The sequence below is a fragment of the Pocillopora damicornis genome, chromosome 5, assembly GCF_964200805.1.
Source record: "Pocillopora damicornis chromosome 5, jaPocDami1.2, whole genome shotgun sequence".
Taxonomy (NCBI): Eukaryota; Metazoa; Cnidaria; class Anthozoa; order Scleractinia; family Pocilloporidae; genus Pocillopora; species Pocillopora damicornis.
The window spans coordinates 14,708,218-14,719,212 of record NC_142674.1 but is presented as its reverse complement, the minus strand read 5'-3'; the positions used below and the strand labels follow the sequence as shown (position 1 = coordinate 14,719,212).

General features: G+C 39.0%; 2 protein-coding genes and 1 long non-coding RNA gene across 3 annotated transcripts; all 3 read right to left on the bottom strand.

Moving 5' to 3' along the window:
• Positions 1–763: 763 nt before the first annotated feature.
• Positions 764–4,143, bottom strand: LOC149045532 (uncharacterized). Its single transcript, XM_089208209.1, has 2 exons — positions 2,155–4,143; positions 764–1,703 (listed from the first exon to the last, which is right to left on the bottom strand). Exons 1-2 carry the CDS (start codon positions 2,920–2,922, stop codon positions 1,611–1,613), a joined length of 861 nt encoding a protein of 286 aa, XP_089064335.1. The 5' UTR covers positions 2,923–4,143; the 3' UTR covers positions 764–1,610.
• A 6-nt stretch (positions 4,144–4,149) lies between these two features.
• On the bottom strand, positions 4,150–7,083 carry LOC149045531 (uncharacterized). The gene is made up of 5 exons (XM_089208225.1): positions 6,966–7,083; positions 6,590–6,664; positions 5,749–5,849; positions 5,399–5,467; positions 4,150–5,176 (listed from the first exon to the last, which is right to left on the bottom strand). Exons 1-5 carry the CDS (start codon positions 6,969–6,971, stop codon positions 4,939–4,941), a joined length of 489 nt encoding a protein of 162 aa, XP_089064351.1. The 5' UTR covers positions 6,972–7,083; the 3' UTR covers positions 4,150–4,938.
• Positions 7,084–7,712: 629 nt separating this feature from the next.
• Positions 7,713–9,850, bottom strand: LOC149045530 (uncharacterized). Its single transcript, XR_016187276.1, has 3 exons — positions 9,740–9,850; positions 9,053–9,186; positions 7,713–8,787 (listed from the first exon to the last, which is right to left on the bottom strand). It is a non-coding gene; the product is annotated as an uncharacterized LOC149045530 (long non-coding RNA).
• Positions 9,851–10,995: the final 1,145 nt, after the last annotated feature.

Genomic DNA, 10,995 nt, shown 5'->3' with positions numbered 1-10,995 from the left:
TACACCCCATGTTGTGAAACCATTATGAAGACATCGCGCTTTCCTTCGCTTTTTTTGTCACATACAAAAAAGGAAACGTGAGGCAACTGAAAGATGATTCATGCTAACCCGTCGGTATCACTTAGCACTGGCACAAGTCGACCTAACAGGCACACGTATAACTTAATAGTGGAGGATCGAAAACAGGAATGGAATTGGTGATATTTTCAATGACAATTATAGTCCAGTGTTTAAGTGCCAGTTTCGCATTCGCATGACAAAAGATTAAAGAAACGCTACGGCCTAGCGCAAAAATGTTGACATACAAATAGTCAGTCGAAAAGCCGCTCAAAATAATTTGTATGATTCAATGAACACTCCATAAATCAGTAGCAGTTACCAGTATATCAACTTCCCACCCCTCCCTGCGTACTAGTACTTTTATCTCCACTAGTAGCAACAGTCTGCCCTTTGGGTATACAGAATGTAATTATCAAATTTATCTATCTTCCTTTTGTCATTCATCTTATCAGACAAGATCGCGAAATTTCCGTTCCTTAGCCCTTAACTTAGCAGCACATAGAATTCACGTGCGCTCTAACAATTTTAAGGTTTATACCTTTACTACATAAAATCACTGTTAGTACAATCGTACAAAGCAATCTTTTCTCTTTTCAGAGACACAGTTTTCTCTTTTCAGATACAATGAACACACACTTAAGTGTGATGTCACGCATTCCAATTCGTACATTGATGATCAAAACAGCACAACTTCAGCACTGGGTAATTTTTCAAATAACATTTTCGCCTTTAATAGCTTAAGGGCACACATTTTCTTTCTTATGGCCTCTGCATTGATTCATTAAATTCACACAAGTGCAAATTACAGAATTAACTTTTTGGAAAATAACATATTTCTAATTTACAAAGGAATCATTTCCCTTTCGCAAATTACCGATCCGATTAAATTAATCTCACAAATAACACGTTTTCATTTTGTTCTGTTTCGCAAATATTACAGTAAGCCCTCTCAGAGACAATGACAAAACGACTTCGACATTTCGCAAAGACTCGAGAGAATACTTTCCAATTTCTGAAACAGTCAGAGTTCGATAAGTGTTTGCTAACTGCAGGCCAAATCAAAATATTATGCACTAATAGGAAAAACCAAATTGTACAAATAAAGTTTTAAGTGTGCGGGCTGTGCGGAAATGGGCAACGGTAACTTTTCTGTCTACACATGTTATAGCACCTTTTCTTGTGATTGTATGTCATCAAACAAAACAGTGACAGTCACATATTAATAAATGGTGAGAATTTATCATTTCCTGAATTTGGCATTTTTTTCCCCCATATGTACTCAAGAGACCTAGCTCTTTCTGAATATGATTTCGATGAACTTCGAGTGATTCACGCTTAACTGCCGCCGAAATGATCACCAAGAAGGGAATAAATTGGGGCTGCAGTTTTTGGACGCACTCAACCTTACAATGAAAGTATACGTTTCCTAATCGTCCAGTCTTTTGCTCTCCATTCCGTCTGGTGCTTGATATTATGACGAGGTCTTCTGGTGGGTTGGGAATAAAAAAGTCTTCACCACGCCTTAGTTTCAAGACACCCTTACACCCGTATCACCTTCTCACCAGAGGGCTGCATCTTTTAAGAAGGCTCAACTGGAAACTACCTTCTTGAACTGCCGGCGTTGATGTGTTGGGGCTATTATTCTGCAGATAGAATAAAATTAATGGCATTTTAGTTAACAGCCAAGATTAGTCGGTGGCTGCGTGGGAATTATGCAACGAGCCGACGGTCTCGCCAGATGCTAAATCCTTATAAACCTTATGTCCTGCAGGCCATTTCTACAAATGAAAGGTTCTGTGATTAGGAGAACTGTTTTTTTCGACTTGCCGCGCATTATCACGACAAGCTTTATTTGATAGAGTTTTTATTTCGTTCAACCCAATTAGCTCACCAGTTAGTGAAATAGAACGACTTGCACAGAGCTAACATATAGCGGGACTTTACCATGATCATAGACGATATAAAAAATCAAACGGTTGGCAGCATAATCACACAAAAAAATTTGAAACCTTTCACCGATCTAAAACCCGAGATAACAGAATCACGCATTACACCTTGTATTAACGGTGAATGATCCTTACAATATATACATACCTGAGGCTCTTCTGTGTCTTTTTGTGTTGTTGTCTTCTCTGCTTCCTTCTCTGTGCCTCTGTTTCCTGAGGATCTTACTAAAGTCGACGCCGGATTCAATGCTGATTGGTCAGTTGGAGAGGTGTTAGTGTAACTCTCCACAACTTCCTCTCTTTTTTTATTTGTAGCACCTTTCCTTCTTTGTGTTGCCTTGGTCTTTTTTGACCCACGTCCAGGAGGGAGGTCCATGTGAATCAAAGCATCCACGTTAGGAGGCCTTTGGTTCGTTGTCTTATAACAATGAACGAACTCAGTCAATGAACGACCCATTTCAGCCACAGCTAAAGTATGAGCACAAATGTCATACGCTTTAAAATCGATACAAGTGCCGCTGCACACATAATATGTTCCACGTCGCACGGTACGTTTCTTGCAAACTGCATACGATGGAGCATCAATTGCCTCGTTTGCCACATAACGTGGCAAATTGTCCCCTCTTCCAGGATCGGGATGGATATTTTCTTCTTTGCGCGCCAAAATCAACGATGCACGATGGTACATACGTGCTAGAATACTGAAGGGAACCCGGATAATGCCAAAATCTTCTAGAGGCAAACTCAATGGTGACATTGTGTCCGCTTCATTTGTGTTTTCCAGGTCGATAGGAATTATGTCAACTGTCTTTACTGGGAGATTGTGAAATTTTTTGAGCGCCGCTTCTTGTTGCGCTCTCGTCTTCCTGTAAAAGACAGACTCCTTCATTCCCTCTTCCTCGTAATTTTTGTCCATTTTTAGCTCTCCGAGCCAATAAATGCTAAATCCTCATCTGTTCTCTGTCTTTTCACCACCGTCTGCAGCAACCTGGCAAATTCGGGAATAGAAAGCTTCCTTTTCTTTGTAAGTTGTTTCTCTCTTTGTAGAACCGAGTTCATATATTCATTTCCGTTCTGATCGTATACACCTGGTGGCCAGCCTAGACCAGCCATGGATCTCAATTCAGCTGTCATCGTTTGCCTTATAATTTCCGCTTTGTACTTACAAAAGTAAGTAACAAAGCGCTCTGAGAGTGGGTGTAAGGAAAGCCACTCCTCCTTCATTTTTTTCCAGATTGGTCACGAACTGGGCGTGGCTTTCCGAGTCTATAAGACCAGGAACCCTCTTACAACCAATATCTCCTCTGAAGATGTCACTTAGAATGACTTCTGATGGTTTGCCCCGTATTCCAAGTTCGTTCATTTTTGACACTATGTTTTCTTTCATATGCAGGTCACAGAGTAAATGCTGGGCATAAGGGAGAGGTCTACCGAAACCCTCACCCAATGCCTTTTCTCCGTCAGTACCATATACTAGAACATTTTGGGTTTTTGCATTTAGCTTTATCATGGTAGACGAGAGCTCGTAATATCTGGATGGTTCTTTTTTGTGGTGAACTAGGGTTCGTCCAATCCGGACTGGATTCTTGTCTTCTTTGGTTCGGAGAAGGAGATGCCTGTATGTAGTAAGAGTCACATAATAGTCTCCAAAAATTGAAAATGGGATCGACTCCTAAAATACTGAACTGGCTAGGATTTGTGCAAAATCTTTCCACGTTATTAAGTTGCTGGTCAGTGGTTAGGACAACACAAGGATCTGACGAGGTCTCTACTTTACGGACGAAGGCGTTCTCTTTGTCTCTGTTTCCTTGCTTCGCATGTCTATCAGCTCGAGTGTAGAATCCCCAGGTTGCTCTTCCATGGTTTTTTTAATGTTCTTTATCTGTTGTACATTTCTGGCATGGCTAGCTGCGTTTACAAAGTTTGAAATTGTTCCCTTTTCTTCGATACTCTTGAAAAACACCGTCTTGGGAGGGTCAGATTTCGCGGGCTCTTTTAACCGCTCCATGGTAGTATGCGATGTGCGGTAATACTCTTTGGAAAGACTTTTAGAATTTCCATGTGGTTTAACTTTAACTTCGTGTTCATTATCATCAAAAACATATTGCAGAAGAGCAAAACCGTGAATCTTTCCGTTGGAATCTGAAAAAGGAGAAGATGAAAATTAATAAAGGTTTTGATATTTGAATGCACTTGGTAACCAGATGTTGTGCACTGGTGTGATATGCTGTATTGATTAAAACCCCCTTTTGCTGGTCAGATTTGTTACATTATGACTAATGAGGACGTAAATTTTTTTACGGTGAGGTTTTGAAGATGGACGTTTTTCACTCGAATATAGAAAAATTTTGTTTTGTTTTGTTTTTGTTAATAATTTTGTTTCCTATTTTTGGCCACACACCACTTTTCGGAGAACGCCATAGTTTACTTATTTCACTTGAGCAGTTTGACCTTTGGTTTGAATTGACTTTCTCTTTCTTCGGAAGCTTTTTTCATGATCCATGTTACAAATGTCTTACTAACCTCAACTGTTTATTCATTGTAGCAGGAACCTCTCAAACTGAGGCCTTGTCGTAATGACCTCGCTATCGCTAGGTTAATACCGCTAGGCCTCCACTCAAAGTTTGAGATTTTTCTATAAGGACCTCACTGTTATTTATTTGTTAAAATAGTCTTACCTGTCAGATAAATGAAAATCCTTTGCAAATCGGGGGAGGATTCATTCCTGTAGAAGCTTCTCGAACATTTATAGACCTGTGCCTTATGATCATCATATTCTGATTGGGAAGCCTTACGAAGAGGATTCCTCTTGTTGGAAGCACGGTAGTATCATACTATATGCTATATAGTATATGATACTATAATACATCGCTGTTTCGTTCCAGTTGGATTCCATGCACCAAGGTCGTCGCCAGAACATTTTTAAAGTGCGTTATGTGTGGGGCAGATATTTCCACCACAAAGACAGAATTTTCGGAGACAGCGGAAGGAACAGCACGTGCAATAAGTTCACTTTCCTGGAAGACAAACCCGTAAGCAATCCCTGTCGGTAGATGGGAAACATTGGGTCGTCGTTCAAGTAATCAGTTCCTTGTTCGTCTTCACTGCTATCGCTGGAGTCGTTCAACTGGTGTGTCAGCACTTTCTTATTTACCTTTTCAGCCACATTTCTATGGAAGATAGTAAAAGAATTTCATAGGTTTCTCAAACGCCACAGCGGGAGAGTAAAATTCTCTAACGTTTCGTGCAAGGTGTGGTGATCGCTCACCGACATCGCTTTGAAATAATCAGACAATTAAAATATACCCTTCAGAGTTAATTGTTCGTAAACGCGTTCAATGACTTCACAGTTACTACGGAAATTTTATGGTATATATATTTGAGTGACTCACTTTTCTGATGCAAAGACTGGTTTGAAAAGGCACTCATCGCTGTCGCTCGTCTCAATATCCACACACACCCTTGATAAGAAAAAAAATCAGACTGATTTATTATTAGGTATGATTGTTTGAATTGTATGAAATAATTTAAATACTCCAGTCGAAGGTCGAGAGCAGTATTCTTGATTGTAACTTTTGTTAATTGAAAGTTCAGGTCGCATTGGCCACCGGAAAACTTGCTCGAGCAAACGACCGTCGAGTTTCGATTAATACAAGCACAAAAAAGCCCATTCTCTTGACAATAAAATATATTGTACGGAAACGTAAAGGAGGGCACCAATAATATTGGCAACCAGTGTTACCTTTTGACTGGCGAATCAATGAGCGTCAAGTTTACTTTCTCAACCACAGCGGTTTTCTCATGAGGTATTTTGCCTGTAGTCTTGTCACAGTTGTCATCATGCTAGAAGAGAATATGACGTCAAATTCAGGAAACAAGCACTAGCAGAGGACCCAACCAATTTTCTTTTTTGCAAGAGGCCTACTTCTCTATACGGGAATCAACCTAAAGGGAGAACTGAGGACTCCTCTTCACAGTGCATGTTGCGTTTTATAAATCAAATCATTTTAAATTACACTCCCGGGATTTTCTACCAATCAAATATTTTTCCAAGTTAATTTAACTTCAAAACCCTCTGATTCCAGATACTAAAAAGTGTATTTTTAACAGATGAACTGAAGCGTGTGACTAATATAGCAGTACAGGCTTAAATGGGGTAACATTGGCCCATTGTAAGCCGTCGAATGCCAAAAGATTCAAACTTCAATTTTCAGGATTCAAAGTTCCAAATTACGTGACAAAAATTTGATTTTTGTCGCCCGTGAAAATAGATCCTTCTCACGTGCTCTTATTTTCACGATCGTGATCGGAGCGCGAGATCTGGCCATCTACGCAAGCATTGGTTTTCGCGTTAACAGTCCACTTAAACAATTCAAGTTCTGTCAAGTAAAATTTTGACAACGATAAGAACATTTTACCATTAAAACAATCCCCAAGAACAGGAGACTCAGCGGTTACTTCTGCATCACAACGAATAACGTCGCAAATTGCTCATAACATTTCCTATATGGTTTGTGCCATTTCACTGAAAGGTTCGTGCCAACTTGCACAGGTTATTTTAAACGCAGCCCGAAAATACTTACCCGAACACGCTTGTTCTCCTTTTTGTACTTGCAGCAGAATCTCGAAGTGGGTTCTTCATCGCCTGAACTATCCACCTACACAAGCAGACTACTTGTCATTTTTTAATTAACAGACTGAAAAAGCCATCCTTAGCCCAACAGATTGCCCTTCCCTGGATTTGCCCTTAAATAACATGTCATTCTCCATGTCAACACCCTAAGAAATATATAGAGAACAGTATGCATGGAGAATATGCATACTGATGTTAAGGAGTAAATTTTTCTAACTAAAAAGGAAATTTAGACGAATGGCACCTTAAACTGAGGGGGATTTGCAAATAACCTTTTAGAGTTTGACTGTTAAAGAGATACGTTGGACATAATAAAGACACTTCACCTCCATTAAGCGCCTTCATAATTTTCTTGTATGATCCCATTTCTTCTGGGCCAACAAGAACGACACTCAGACCCTCCCTGCTTGCTCTAGCTGTCCGTCCACTGCGGTGAATGTAAAGCTGTCAACGAAAACAGAGAAAGAATTTAGGAACGCAGAATCACATAAGATGGTTGCGCTAAAGTTAATACTTACATTGTGGTTACATTACACAACAGTTCATTATTAAATGAGATACAACTGAGGACGATAAACAATAACAAACTACTCCTCTCATATAAACTGCATTTGAACAGAGTCAATTTTTTCCCTAAATCAAAACTCATTAACTGAAATGAATTACGTTTTGATTTCGGTAGGTGAACCTCACACATTAACTCAAATCGGAAACAAAACAAAGATTTAGAAAATGAAGTTTTAGAAATAACTAAATATATGCAATTAAATAAATTTAGAGGTAAATAAAGAATTCAGGCGTCAACGGCGTTCGAACTTTGCTATCCACATTCTGGTTGAGCTTCTCTTACAGTTGAGACTTGTAGCCCACACCTTGGTCAACGCATGGTTGGTTGAAGCAGTGTGACTTCCGAAGCCTTTTATCAAGGTAGAGTTTCGCGGAGAATGAAAGCACTGCCGCCAAAAAGCAATCGCTCCCGTTCCCGCCTGCCGCACAGGCTAACCAACTGCACAAGCTAACCAACCGTACACACATACTTACACGTACTTACATCAAGGTCCTTCGGAACTTGATAGTGAATCACATGCTCAACAGCTGGTATGTCCAAACTTCTCGCGGCCACATCTGTAGCCAGAAGTAAGCCACTCGCACTTTGCTTAAATTTAACAGGCAAGAAAAGAATCAGCCAAAATTTCATTGGCTGGTGTGAGTCCTATCTAGCTTTAAATATTCTCTGAGGGAGGAGAAGGGCGGGTTTTAATCAGTCAAGGCGATCCAGTTATAGTCTATCAAAAAAGGAAATTCCATTGGTCGGTTAGTTCGTAAACTATACTCACTGTTTTGATAAAAAAAAAAATAGTGATAAGATCAGGATGATTCTGATCCAAGGCCACATAGCACGCGTGTCGCCCAGTGTTTTGTGCAAAGCAAGTTGCGCAGTAAAGAACGTGAAAGATGTAACAGGAAAATAGCACGTTGTCTACAAAATTGGGTTCCTAATAGTTGCTTTGTTTTGTTGAGTTTTTTGTTTGGTTTTTTTTTTTGTTCTGGTTTTTGTTTGTTTCGTTTGTTTCATTGTTTTTTGTATTTTTGTTTTTTCCATCCCACTCAGTTTTCACCCGGCCTGTCTAAATTCTTTAATCTTTGCCTTTGTTGCATGCTGGCGTGCAGAACCCACGGGTTAAAGTCCAGGAGCCTACACAAGGAGCCCAGTCTCCTCACGCAGTCTACAATGTTTGAGAAAACCAAAGTACAGCCTGGGTACCGGGAAAGGAAATAGTGGAGATATAGGTCCTAGAAAGAAAATTCAAATAAATCTGAATGAGGTGATTTTTACAACAACTGTATGTTTCTTAGTTCTCCTTCGATTTCACTTGGTACACCTCTGTGGCTCCGTGGATCATGTTCCTAGACAGTGCGGTGTACATGTAGATGCATTTGGCTCAAACCAACAATAAAAAGTAGTAAAAATTGTATCCTGAATCTCGAAGTTTTTCTCTTCCTTGTCACCTCAATAATTACAAACCTTCTCTTCAATTACACATGAGATCTTTGCTTCTGTCAGGGTTTCTACGGTTCCTCTCTTGTTGGTGACATCGATAATTTTACAACTGTTCTTCTGCAGCCCAACTTTGTCCATCAGTGACACTAAAAATGTAAAATGCAAAGAGTATTGCTGTTAACGGAAGAACACAAGCCGGTCAACTTAATCATGTTTAACTAACATGTTAGATAACAAAGACAAAAGCAAAACAACACAATACAAGCTTCGACACACCTCATAAAGCAGCAAATTTTCGGGTTTTAAATGATGGATTATTTAAATCATTTCATTCCTTCAGTAATAGCTGATAAATTACGTTGATACTATCTTTAGCTTCAATTACTCTGAGTCAAATATGCCGTGATTTACCTAAGCCTTCTTCACTTGTGATCTTCTTTTCTTTTCCTTTCCTCTTAAACGACTTTGGGAGAGTTAAAGTTGCAGAGAAAATAAACTTCTGTAGATGTCTTCGCTTTGCAGTTCCCTCATCTTCATCATAATCACTGCGAAAAGGAAACATTTCAAGTTAAAATTTCAGTTTACAAGTTGACAGTCATGAAAACCATTAATTTCAGAAAGAGAAGCCTGAGAGAAATTCAAGCTCCGATGGAAATTGAAGTCCATTGCCTCTTTCTATGAATGAGCTCCAATATTGAAGATAATTCTTGAAAGTGGCCTTGCTCCACCATTCTGTTTGCCTCGTCAATCACAAGATATCTCAAGTGCTCCAAACGGCAGACATGCTCTTCACCCTGAAATTAAACGCCGCCAGCAGATATCTCTAGAATCATCTATTTAATAGAAAGAGGCTACACTCCAATTTCACCGTTGGGTATATGAAAAAGAAAAAAAACGCCTGGCATTAATGTTTACAGAGCAGTAGAAAATGCTTACAGGAAAAACTTACACAACATTGGAAATCCAAATTCATGCTGAAAACTACACAGGACAACCGATCTCATAAGAAACATACCTACATGTACAAGTGTGTGTCGACTGTTTCAGATCTCTAAAAGAAAGTGGATCAGTACAACTTATGATACATGAGGTACTTACCTCGGAAATCAAATCCCACAGTATTCCCGGGGTGGCTACTATTATCTCAGGACACTTGTTTAAAAGCCTCTGTTGTTTTTGAGGTGCCATTCCTCCAACCACAGCAACAATCTTGAAAAAAAGGAATTGTTTACTGATTCAAATGATTTTGAGGTACTTTGTTTGGTGGGTATTTCTCTGATAAAAGATAAAGTTGAAACAGGACTAGAAGGGGTGGCAAGGGAGTGGAGGGTAGGGGGTAAATGGTACATCATAGGGGCTGGGATTGTAATTCTCTGAACAAAAGGGTTTTTATATACTTTGCTGGTGAAGGGGCGAAGATAAAATAAATATTTCAGTCCAGAATATGGTACCAAAAAACAATAGAGTTTATGTTTGAGGGAATAACTATGTTTTCAGCACTAACTCATCATTATTTAAATTGCTTTAAAGCCTATTGTGGCTACAAATTCATGTTTCCCCAAAAAAATAAAAAAATGCTTTCCAAAGAAGAGATAGGTTTGCATTCTTCTCCACTGAAAAGAGGAAAATTGAAGGCTTAGGAGACAAAATTGACTTGGGCCAATAAAAATAAAGTAATAATTGAGTTTCTAACAATGGGAAAACAGAATCTAACTGTGGAGATGACTTCCAAATTGTCAATTTAAGTACATGATGTTACCTCTAAAGATGTGTGTTTTGTAGCCTGTTTGAGATGATTTTTTATTTGCATAACCAATTCTCTGGTTGGTGTCATTATCAATGCCAGGAGTGGTTTCTTGAGCTTGGATGTTCCATTACCAGTTTCTGTGGCTTTCGTAGCATTATTTTTGGTAGTATTTTTTGTAGCTTCACCTGCTTCTTGACTGGACTTGTGGCCAAGGATGTGGGTGAGAATTAGAATCCCAAAGGCTTGTGTTGTACCTGAACCCTAATAAATACATAAAATTTTTAAATTAATATCCTTAAATAATAACCTCCTAAAAAACCAGCCATTCCTGGAAGCTAAACTTCTCCCAAGTGATTTCATCATAACTTCAACAGACAATTTCAAGGCATTATCCAATGAATGATATGAAAACTACGAAACTTACAACTTGAAGGGACTTATCTTGACAATCTTATTGTAATACACATTTTTGTATAAATAATGTTCCATCAACCAACTATAGGAAGATATAGAATGCCTACATAAAGAAGGAAGAGCTATTACATTAGTTCTTAAGAGAGCAAAATTTAACCATCAGTCAGTCAGTCAGTCAGTCAGTCCTCTCTCT

Bases quoted from the DNA above. Each gene is read 5' to 3' on its own strand.
- LOC149045532 (XM_089208209.1), bottom strand. From the start codon at position 2,922: ATGGACAAAAATTACGAGGAAGAGGGAATGAAGGAGTCTGTCTTTTAC. The intron at 1,704-2,154 runs GTATGTATATAT...TTCTATCTGCAG, and splicing joins AAGACACAGAAGAGCCTCAG to AATAATAGCCCCAACACATC.
- LOC149045531 (XM_089208225.1), bottom strand. The intron at 5,468-5,748 runs GTAACACTGGTT...TTTCTTATCAAG, and splicing joins ATTGATTCGCCAGTCAAAAG to GGTGTGTGTGGATATTGAGA. The intron at 5,177-5,398 runs GTGAGTCACTCA...TATCTTCCATAG, and splicing joins CCAGTCTTTGCATCAGAAAA to AAATGTGGCTGAAAAGGTAA.